Source organism: Leucopleurus acutus (genome assembly GCF_964270905.1).
Source record: "Leucopleurus acutus genome assembly, chromosome: 20".
NCBI classification, from domain to species: domain Eukaryota; kingdom Metazoa; phylum Chordata; class Mammalia; order Artiodactyla; family Delphinidae; genus Leucopleurus; species Leucopleurus acutus.
The window spans coordinates 27,640,272-27,652,038 of NC_139162.1; the positions used below are offsets into that span (position 1 = coordinate 27,640,272).

The 11,767-nt window shown below is 46.3% G+C and overlaps 1 protein-coding gene across 1 annotated transcript; it reads left to right on the forward strand.

Moving 5' to 3' along the window:
* Positions 1-334: 334 nt before the first annotated feature.
* On the forward strand, positions 335-594 carry LOC309977293 (heat shock factor-binding protein 1-like; the record flags this gene model as incomplete). The annotated part of the gene is made up of 1 exon (XM_082863332.1): positions 335-594. The coding sequence occupies one exon, from the start codon at positions 335-337 to the stop codon at positions 542-544; it is 210 nt and encodes a 69-aa protein (XP_082719458.1). The 3' UTR covers positions 545-594.
* Positions 595-11,767: the final 11,173 nt, after the last annotated feature.

The window sequence follows — 11,767 nt, forward strand, 5'->3', positions numbered from 1 at the left end:
ATGAGCTGGGGGAAGATGGCTCTGCATGGAGGAAACAGAAAGCGCAAAGGCCCCGAGGAGGAATGTGCTTTGTGGATTGAAGGAACAGAAAGATGTGGGCAGGGAGCTGGAAGTGGGAGATGAGGCTGGAGAGGGGAGCAAAGCTGGCTCAAAGGGGGCAGTCAGGATATTACGGTTGTCGGGATGGCCCTATAGACACTACTTCTGCAAAGTCAGTTTGACAGGTGGGCACTTGCTCCACAGTATTCAGCAGGTGCAAGAAATGGTACACTGGGGACAAACAGCAATGTAGGTGATGGTGTGAGACAGCACCGTCAAGCTGGGAACTGGGGAGATGGCCAAGACTGACCCCAAGGCCGTGCAGGATCTCACTTCGGTGGTGCAGACACCCCTGCAACAGATGCAAGATAAATTTCAGACCATGTCCGACCAGATCGTTGGAAGAATTGATGACCTAGAGAAAAATATCACAGACCTCATGACACAGGCTGGGGTGGAAGAGCTGGACGGTGAAAACAAGATCCCTGCCACACAGAAGAGCTGAAGGTTGCTCATCTGCACCGGAATCTGGAACAACCTTTTTACAAGCCAAGAGAAGACGATGGTCTACTACTATGTGTAGACAGGTTTTATATTATAAAGTGTGCATTCTTCTTACCATATACTATAGAGTTAATTTATAGAGTGATTTCCCTCCCGTGCCCCCCACGTTTCCTGAACACGGTAACTTCATATCTTGGACCTTGGTCAGTTGTGCTATTAAACACTAATACTTTGGCAGTCCCTGGGGGGGGAAAAGGAAGAAATGGTACATTGCTTTATTTTTCTAGGCTAACGTTTAAAGCATTTATTCTATTCCAGGAACTCTAAATATTGAGCATGTATTAACTCTTCAATCTATACAACCCTTTGAGGCAGATACTATTCCTAAATTCATTTTACAGATTGGGAAACTGAGGAACAGAGGGACAGAGAGGCTAAGTAACTCCCGATGGTCACAGAACTAGCAGAAACAAGATTTCAACTCAGGTGTTTCCAGAATCCACACACTGAGATGCTCAGCCATGCTGCCTCAAGTCAAAATTGCCTCTACACCTCTTGCTTATCTGAGTGGCGTGCTACAGAGTCTCCCCCATTCCTGGGGTTCTCTTTCTAGGGTGATCAAAGGCCTTGGGGGCATGATAAAAAGTCTACAGAACTTGGAAGTGAGCTTCTGGCCTTTGGTCCATTCTGGTCACCACTGTCCACATGATCCATTCAAAATCAGGGAACTGGGTTGCCCAACTCTCCACACCAAGGGGGGATCTGAGGTCTTTGGCTCTGGCTCCAGAGGGACCAAGCAGTTCCTATCCCACCCCATCAGAGATCCACACCTGCTTCATCCGCTTCACCCCTGAGGTCCCCCCTCAGTGCATCAGGATGCCCAAACCAGGCCTTGGCAGGGATCCACTACTGGCGCCTGATGTCTTCTGTCCCTGAACCTTGGCCAAGGAAATCAGAGCCTGAGGCACAAAAGCTTGGCCTTGCCACTTGGACTGGCTTGCTGGGAAAAGCCTACCCTTTCTTTTAAGTCTCCTCCAATAATGAAAACAGAACTAAAATTAACGTCTCCAAATCCAGCGTGCCACCTTAGTTGGCAAGCCCTCATGGCTTTTGCTTTTAAAAAGAAACAATGGGGGCTTCCCTGGTGGCGCAGTGGTTGGGAGTTCGCCTGCCGATGCAGGGGACACGGGTTCGTGTCCCGGTCCGGGAGGATCCCACATGCCGCGGAGCGGCTGCGCCCGTGAGCCACGGCCGCTGAGCCTGCGCGTCCGGAGCCTGTGCTCCGCAACGGGAGAGGCCACAACAGTGAGAGGCCCGCGTAACAAAAAAAAAAAAAAAAAGAAAAAAGAAACAATGTAAATAAAGTACCTGTCACAGTTCTAGGCTCAGAATAGCCCTAGGCTCAGAATAGTTCTCAAGAAGGAGTATTGAAAAAAAGAGTACTAAGCCAGAAAAATCAGGTTTCACTTATCATGTGTGTGACTCTGGGTAAGTTACTTTGGCCTCTCTGAGCCTCATTTTCCTCATCTGTAAATGGAGGTAATGATATTCGGTGTTGTGGTGATGTTATGAACATTAAGTGAAATAATGGATGTAAAGGAGGCATTTGCTAAAACTCAGCTTCCTGCCACTCTTTTCCCAAGCAGAGGTGGGTATGTGTGCCAAGGTCACAGGGATGCTAGGATTCCCCCTTTCAGGCCCCTGGGCTGGCTGAGCACCAGGTCCCCACAGGGACTGACTCCATCTGTCCCTATTAGGGCTGAGCAGGGCCGTGCCGGGACTTCCCCAGTTGCTGGTAGACTTTCCAGGCTGAGCTCAGGGGACTTTCCTCTTCCAACCTGGACAAATGCCCAGAGTGGAAAATGAGTGAGGTCCGTCCCTCGAGGATCCATCGTTGGTGTCTAGGCTGCTGATAAGGGGGAAATGGAACAAACAGGAATAGTGGTCCTTTCCCATTTTTGGTCTTGGGGGTCTGAAGCTGGAATGGGATCCTGAAACGGCTTCCTCCACGCCACAGATCTGGCACCTGAAAGGTGTCAGGGGAGGACAGCTGACCATCCACCCAAACGCAGGAGGTAGGGCTGAGTGGGGCCTCAGCACCTCCATCCAATGAGCACTTTCTCCCAGCCAGGCCAGGAGGGGAGCAGGCAGAGAGGGTCTGGCTTGGGCTCCAGCTCTGGGCTTGCCACTGTTTTCTTACCTCTAAAACGATGCGCCCATAGAAAGATTGGTGGTGTAAGGCATGAGGGGAGGGTTCCAGAGGTGGAGAGCACAGGGCTTCTGCCCCAAAGAGGATGTTGGCAAATCACTCAGCCTGTGTGAGCCTGAGCTCCCTGGAGTAGGAGTAGGAAGCAGCTCCTGCCCACAGCACTGATCTCAAAGGGCAGTTGTGAGCATCGGATAACCTCTATGATCTTGGTGACTTTCTGTTGCATCCCTGCATCCCCTCTTTCCACATTCACACGCGCGCACACACACACACACACATATCCCCCAGCCAGTTCGTTATACCTCCAAAACACATCCTGAGTCTTGAACTTGACCACCTTTTGCATCTCCACTTCCCTGGTCCAGCCACCATCATCTCTCATTCTCCTTTCCATGGCCTTCTCGCTGGACTCTTGATTTTCTCTTGCCTCTCATGTCCTTTCTCCTACAGCAGCCAAAAGGATCATTTTGAAAGGCCAACTGAATCATGTCACTCGCCTGCTTTTAAACACTCCAGTGACTCCAACACACACAGAAGAAAAGCCAAACTCCTCTTCCTGGCATCCCAGCCATGTGTGATATGGACTTCAGCCTCCTGCCACCCATACCCTTGCCCCATTGGCCTTGCTGCCCCTCCAAAAGACCGCAGCCCCTCCCTGACTCAGGACCTTTGCACTGGCTATGCCTCCCACCTGGAACACTGCTACTCCCGGCTTTGACTGTACTCGTCTCTCCCTTTGGAACTCATTGTCATCTCCTCTGAGAGTGGCCTCCCTGACCACCCTTCCTATGAGAGCCCCTAGTCACTCTTTTTTTTTTCTTTTCATACATCTTTATTGGAGTATAATTGCTTTACAATGTTGTGTTAGTTTCTGCTGTACAACAAAGTGAATCAGCTATAAGATATATCCCCATAACCCCATCTCCCCTCCCTATCGCACCTCTCTAGGTCATCACAAAGCACTGAGCTGTAGCTATCTGTTTTACATTTGGTAGTGTATATATGTCAGTGCTACTCTCTCACTTCGTCCCAGCTTCCCCTTCCCCACTGTGTCCTCAAGTCCGTTCTCTACATCTGTATCTTTATTCTTGCCCTGCCACTAGGTCCATCAGTACCATTTTTTATGGTGGGAGCCCCTAGTCACTTTTTTTTTTTTTGGTGGGGAGGCTGCGTTGGGTCTTTGTTGCTGCACAGGCTTTCTCTAGTTGTGGTGAGCGGGGAGCTACTCTTCACTGGGGTGCGCGGGCTTCTCATTTCAGTGGCGCCTCTTATTGGGGACCACAGGCTCTAGGCGCGCAGGCTTCAGCAGTTGCAGCACGTGGGCTCTAGAGCGCTTGGGCTTCAATAGTAGCATCATGCGAACTCAGTAGTTGTGGCTCATGGGCTCCGCCGCATGTGGGATCTTCCTCGACCAGTGATCGAACCCATGTTCCCTGCATTGGCAGGCAGATTTTAACCACTGCGCCACCAGGGAAGTCCCCCTAGTCACCCTTGATCACTATTAAAAGAGACTTTTTTAAGGTAAAATCGTGATTCTCACATAATTATAAAATGAACACAAGTCAAAGATTTCATCTAACTCAGTAATTTGTGGGGAAACCAGTAAGATGTTACAACTGACTCAAAGGACATACATATATTGGCAATCACAAATGGATTTATAATACAGATGTAAAAATGGTCAATATCCACAGGGTAATAATTAATTGCATTCCACTCCGACAAAATCCACTTGCATTTCCGTGAATAAGAATCATTTGTATATAGAAGTAATGAAAGGTGCAGGCCCTTGAGAATCAGCCAGCCAGGACTGGTGCCCCAAACAGGACACCCAGTTATCTTTCTTGGCCTATTTCAAAGTCTCTTGCAAGTTTCCTGGCATCCTCTTTCTTGCACTTAGCAGAACCTTTAACCTTTTCTTTTTCTTTTTCTTTTTTTTTGCCATTTTACCTTTCACGTATTTCTTATCTTTCTCCCTTCGCCCCAGGCTTGAATGTGTCTTAAGGGCGGAAATTCTGTTTTGTATGCAAGCCTCCCCGAAATCCCGTGGAGAAAGGTACCCTCACGACCTGAGGTCTTCTAGTCCCTGGGCAGAGCCAGCGCGTGGGTAAGTCTGGGGTTAGGGAGGAGACGTGAATCACGAAATGACGCACTGCGGGAAGGAGGAGGCGAGGGACGGATTAATCCGGGGACGTTCGCTGCACGCCAACTGTGTGCCAAGCAAGGTTTGCGAACTAGGAACACGGTCAGGAAAAAGGGTGGATCCGGCTGTGCCGCTGCAGGACTCGGTGTAACCTGGAGCCTGAGTGAATGAGTTAAACACACATCGGAACAGGCAAGAGGGCATGTATGCAGAAATGCAAGGGTACTTACAGATATGCAAGAATCAAAGCTGATGTGAATAGTAAATGCATGAATGCAGAATGAATGCCTGTCGGCGGCACGAACGCACACAGGTCAAAGTAATAGTCCTCGGTCTCTCCGCCGTTCAGTGTCCACCACGCCGCGCGCGCCCTCTGCCGCTGCCCAAGCGCCTAGTTCTGCACCTTCTCGTTCCGTCTCGCTCCTCCCCTTCGAGTCAACGCCAGTATCTAGCTCCTCCCAACGCAGGGAGGAGAACAAGACAGTTCCCGTGGTTCGGTACGCATGCGCACACTAGAGCCAATTTTGAAGGGGATTGCTCGCAGAGAACTACGCAAGTAGTCAGGATGGCCGAGCGGTCTAAGGCGCTGCGTTCAGGTCGCAGTCTCCCCTGGAGGCGTGGGTTCGAATCCCACTTCTGACAAACTCACACTTTTCTTTCTTTTTTTTTTGCTTTTCACGTAAAGTGGCACATCAAATAGGTAATACTATTAATCTTTTTACGAAACAAGTATTTCCTTCTTAAAAGGTGTTTTTTTCCTTAATGATATTTATTTGACTTTTGGAATGTAAAAGAGAAAGATCCGATCTGAAACCGCAAAGGCACTCTCCTTAGACCCTGGCACAGGAAGAGAGAAAAAGGAGAAGATTGTCAGAAGTGGGATTCGAACCCACGCCTCCAGGGGAGACTGCGACCTGAACGCAGCGCCTTAGACCGCTCGGCCATCCTGACTCTTGCAAACGTGTTTGTGGCATCTTTTTTAGTGTACTATATGGTGCGACGCGGCTTGGGAATTATCCAAATAATTTTGAGGTCCCTGGTAGCTCCAGATCCAACCACACAGCCCCTCGTCATCCGCAATCAATAACCACCCGCGTTGCCAAGATTTACCGTTATCCTTAATCTGGTTCAGTCTTTTTACTACTTACATGTTTTAAATGGAAACACTAGCCTGAACTGAAAATGAAAATTAGTTTCTCTTGCCATCAATAGAAAATAACTATAAAAATAAATACTATGGAAATGAAACTATATTATTAAATTCTAGTCACTTGCCAACGCTCGGAACCTGAAGTTTTGACATTATTTTTAATGACAAATACTATCGAAAGGGTCGAGACTATTGTTGAGCCCCTGGGGGAAGTGAGTAGGGGGTCTACATGATTCTTTTTGGAAGGGGGTGTGCTCGGTTATGGACTTTGCCATGGGCTCCTCTATGGATGGGAAGACACGGGCAATGGGATCCCATTCCACAAGTGTTTAGCTGAAGTCTCATCAAGAGAAAGTTGGCTTTTATACCTTTTTGTAAACTGGCCAAGGACAAAACTGGAGGCTGTTAAACGTGGAGGAGAGATAATTTATGTCTATAAAAGCCTCGTGTGTACAAGGGATTTAGATTGTGTCTGTTGAGCCTTGCTCCAAGAAGTGGGGCTTGAGGTGGGCATGCAATGGGTGGGAGGTTACCACGGAGGAAGGTTTCCACAGAAGAAAGAGCTTGCTGGAAAGAAAACAGGGTGCCTGTGTAGATAGTGATATCCCCATCATTGGAGGCATTCAAGACGAGGCTGGACATTCACTGGCAGAAAAACTGGTAAAGGGATTTGACAGTTCCTGTTTCTTATTGCTGCTGTAACAAATTACTACTAACTTAGAGACTTAAAACCACACCATTTATTATCTTATAGTTCTGGAGGTCAACACTGTGTTCCTTCTGGAGTCTCTAGGGGATATCCATTTCCTTTCCTTTTCCAGCTTCTAAAGACCACCACATTCCTTGGCTCATATCCCCACATCACTCCACCTTCTGCTTCTGTCTTCATGATGCCTTCTCTGACTCTGACCCTCCTGTCTAACCTCTTATTCTCACTTAACAGCAAGTTTGTGTGCCCAAAGCACAGTGAGGCCAAACACACCTGAGCATCAGAGTTTGGAGCAGAGAAAGACTTATTGCCAGGGCCATGCAAGGAGAACGGGTGGCTTGTGCTCAAAAGGCCGGAACTCCCCCATGGGTTTCAGGGAAGAAGGTTTTATACGGAAATTTGGGAGGCGGGGGGGGCGGGGGGGAGGGCTGCAGGGTGTGTAACCTTCCTTTAGTTGGCGGTGAGGTAACAGTGTGGTGTTCTAAGAATCTCAGTCATCAGCCTTCCGGTTCCAACCAGTCTGGGGTCCCAGTGCTTGTACTGAGCCTGAAGTTACCATCCTCTACCTGGGCAGGGGCCTTAGTTCCTATAGAAGAACTCAGAGATGTATGTCAGGTTTTCCTTACATCCCCCCAGGAGGAACCAGGAGCAGGCCCCATGGCTGTACTATGGTTTCTTTCTGTATTCCCTCACTCTACTTACTAATTGAATCTGCCCTTTGGAACTCAGAGAAGGTATTGGAGGTGGAAACCTTTTTCCCACAAACAAGAGATGGGGAGTACAGAAAGGCCTTTGTACTTGGGAAGGCCCCACAGGGTCCTGTACAGTTTCAATTCTTCCTTTTCTTTGATACTCCTCAGTCTTCAGGGGAACAGGTGTTGAATAGAGAGGTTAATCATAAACTTGGTAGAAGAACTTGGTTTTAGAGGAACTTGGTTTCATGATAAAGATGCTTGTATTTACACTGGGTCCATCCTGATAATCCAGAGTAATCTCCCTGTTTCAAAATACTTAATTTAGCCATATCTGCACAATCCCTTTAATCAGGTAAAGTAATATAGTCACAGGCTCCAGAAATTGGAGGTAATTATCTTTGGTGAGGCAGCCTTTGTGTGTTTGAGGGGGGAAGAGGCAGGGTGAGAGAGAGACTTGTATATTTAAATTTTTGTATCATGTGCGTATATTCTCTAGTCAAAAATAAATATGATTTCACCAGGTGATCAAGGTCAACATCAATAGTGATAAGTCAGATTGATAGTTTGTCAGATTGATTTGATGTGCCCTTAAATGGCACTTGGCCCCTGTAGACTTCCTCCCCAAAACACAATTACTCTGAGTCTAATCATGAGAAACATCAGACAAATCCCAATTTAAGAGCATTCTACAAAATACCTGAGTGGTGCTTCTCAAAACTAGCAAGGCCATCAAACACAAGGAAAGTCTAAGAAACTGTCACAGGTAAGCCTAAGAAAAGACATCACTAGTAAACATAATCCGGTATCCTGGATAGGATCCTGGAACAGTAAAAGGACATTAGGGGAAAACTGAAAAAATCTGAATGAGGTATGGACCTTAATAATAATGTATCAATGTTGGCTCATTAATTATGATAAATATACCGTAATATAACTGAGCAGGACACTAAGGGGCCTTCCCAGGACAGACCCCTCCCCCATATCCTCTGCTTTAGCTCCTCTCTGAAGTACATAGATAATAGTATCTGGTACACATTTCCTGAGTTGTTTTACTGATGCTAAAACCACCACCAAATGGAAGAAATTAACTACTTGATGATCATGAGCATGTAGCCCCCAGACCTATTGGCACCTAAGGATTGATAATGTTAACCCCTGTGACACCACCCTGTTACCTCACCATAAACCAATCAGAGAATTGTGCACGAGCTGATTGCATAACCTGGGACACCCCATCCTCACTTTGCCTTTAAAGCTGCCTCACTGAAACCCATTGGGGAAGTTCAGGCTTTCTGAGCATTAGCTGCTCTGGACTCCTTGCTTGGCGCCCTGCGATAAACGCTGCACTTTCCTTCACCACAACCCAGGGTCAGTAGATTGGCTTTATTGCACACGGGTGAGCAGACACAAGTTTGGTCAGTAACACTACTAACGCAAGATATTAATAACAGAGGAAACTGCGTGTGGGGTATAAGTGAACTCTCTGTACTCTTTGCAATAATTCTGTAAATCTGAAACTATTCTGAAAAGTTTAAAACTCTTAAAAATAATACAATTTCATAGATTATATATTAATAAAACATAAACTGTAAAATATATAACTACATTGTTTATACATTTATATTATATATAAAATTATTTATTTAAAATATATATGTAACAAAATGTGTCTATAAAGTCTCAGAGGCCATAAAAAATCTGGCTCTGTGATTATCTCTGGATGGTGGTATTTATTGTGATTTTTTTCTCATCAGTTACCTGCATTTGATATTTGTATAATGAACATAGATTACTTGGGTAATTCTTTTTTAATTAAAAAACTGTCAGGAAAAATTGGAGAAGGCTTTGGAAAAGGCAAAAAGATTCCTGGATGTTCTTTCAAAGGAATATTATGTGTTGTCTACAGCTGTGCCGTCTAATACAGAAGCCACTAGCTCGGTGTAGCTACCGAGCACTTGAGACATTTTGCAATCTTGGTATGAAAAAAAGAATGCAAAATATCTCAGTAATAATGTTTACATGTTTAAATGATAATATTTTGAATATATTGGGTTAGATGTGATATATTATTTTTAATTGTTTAAAATTCAGTTCATAAGTATGCAAACAGATCTTGTCTGGTAAAATGGAATTGATTCCATCCTTGGCAGGGGCCAGTTCTGCATTTATTAGCAAATCCATTTCAGCATTCCTGATTATGAGAGATATGTACATATATATATGTGCATATATGTGTGTGTACTACGCAGTTCACTGGTATTAACTACACATATTGTTGTACAAACATCACCACCATCCTTCTCCAGTACTCTTTTCATCTTGCAAAACTGAGACTCTATACCCATTAAACAATAACTCTCCATTCCCTCCTCCCCCAACCCCTGGCAACCACCATTCTACTTTTTTTTTTTTTTTTTTTTTTGCCACACCACGCAGCTTGCAGGATCTTAGTTAGTTCCCCAACCAGGGATTGAACCTGTGCAGCCCGGCAGTGAAATCATGGAGTGCTAACCACTGGACCACCAGGGAATTCCCTATCTATTCATTTGATTACTCTAGGTACCTCATATAAGTGGAATCATAATACTTGTCCTTTTGTGACTGACCTATTTCATTTAGGATGTCTTCAAGGTTTATCCATGTTGTAGCATGTGTCAGAATTTCCTTCCTTTTTAAGGCTGAATAATATTCCATTGTACATATATACTACATTTTGCTATCCATTCACCCATCAGTAAACACTTGGGTTGCTTCCATGTTTTAACTATTGTGAATAATGCTGCTATGAGCATGGCTGTATAAATATCTCTTCAAGATCCTGCTTTCAATTCTCTTGCATATACTATACCCAGAAGTAGACTCTCTGGATCATATGGTAATTCTATTTTTATTTCTTTGAGGAACTGCCATACTGTTTCCACTGCACAATGTTTTTTGCATTTTACTTTAAAAATGTATCCTTTGGGCTTCCCTGGTGGCTCAGTGGTTGAGAATCCGCCTGCCGATGCAGGGGACGCGGGTTCGTGCCCCGGTCCGAGAAGATCCCACATGCCGTGGAGCGGCTAGGCCCGTGAGCCATGGCCAAAAAAAAAAAAAATGTATCCTTTAACAAAACGTTCTCAACATCCAGGAGGAGAATAGAAGGATGACCCATCTACAGATGGATACTTAACTACAGCATCTACAGAACATCATATATAATTAGGATATGCCAATTTCCTGTTGGGCAAAGGAGGAGAAAAAGAAAAATCGGGGCAGTGGTGGGGGTGATGGAGATGGTGAAGCTTGGTGTCCTAGAGAGGAGGTTTCAGGAAGGGTCCTGGAACTGTGGGCATGGGTGGGAAGGGCTAAGGGAGGATGGAAGATGGAGGCAGTTCCCAGAAGCCGGGCCCTGGGCCAGAGTGGGGTGAGGGACAGTGTTGATGCCCCTATGGCTATAGCTGGATCTTGCACCATTGGAAGGGAGGCTGAAGAAACTGACAGTGTTCCTTCTTCTAGTGGTTGCTTCTCATATGTCACCTCCTCCAGGAAGCCTTCCCTGATGCTTCTTTCCTTTGACTAGGTATTTTGGCTTCCTCTATGTTCCCACAACTCCCGGGCTGACCCCTCAAAGCACTGGAATTGGAATGGCCTCTCTAGGTGTCTTCCTGCCCCTGAGGCTGAGCTCTTCAAAAAGGCAGAGATTGCAAGTCTCATTTGCCCATGAATTCCCAGGGCCTAGGACACAAAAATGTGGAGAAGGAGCTAACTGAGTACACGCTGAATAATGAATGAATGATACAACAGGATGGGGAGGGCCAGGGGGCAGGAATTCCTGGAAATGCCACTCCAGACCTCCTCGTGCATCTGGCACATGGACAGCATGGAGTCAGTCCACCCAAGCCCTGGCCTGGCCATCTCTCTCAGGAACATGAGTTGTGGATCCCTGAACAAATAGTTAATCTTGATGCCCTCTCTCTGGAGCTCTGACCTCCCATCCCACACGAGCTCTGTCCCAATCCTAATGGGCTGAAGGGGCCAGGCAGGGAAAATGACCAAACCGTGTGACCAACCTATGCCTCATTCTGGGCAAATCAGTAACTGGCCCAGAGGTTGGCAGGCTCATGCCAGCATCCCACCCACTCTGTCCATACTTCGGCTGCATCTCTCAACACAGAGACTTGCTCACAAAGGCCATCAGCCCACACCACTCTGCATGCCAGCCTTCGCTCTTGTACATCCACCTAGAACACCTCCTTCTCAAATGGCTCTTTTCAAGGCTCTGTTCAAATGGCACCTCCACCCTGAAGGCCTCACGTCTTCTCCTACCCCAGGAGGT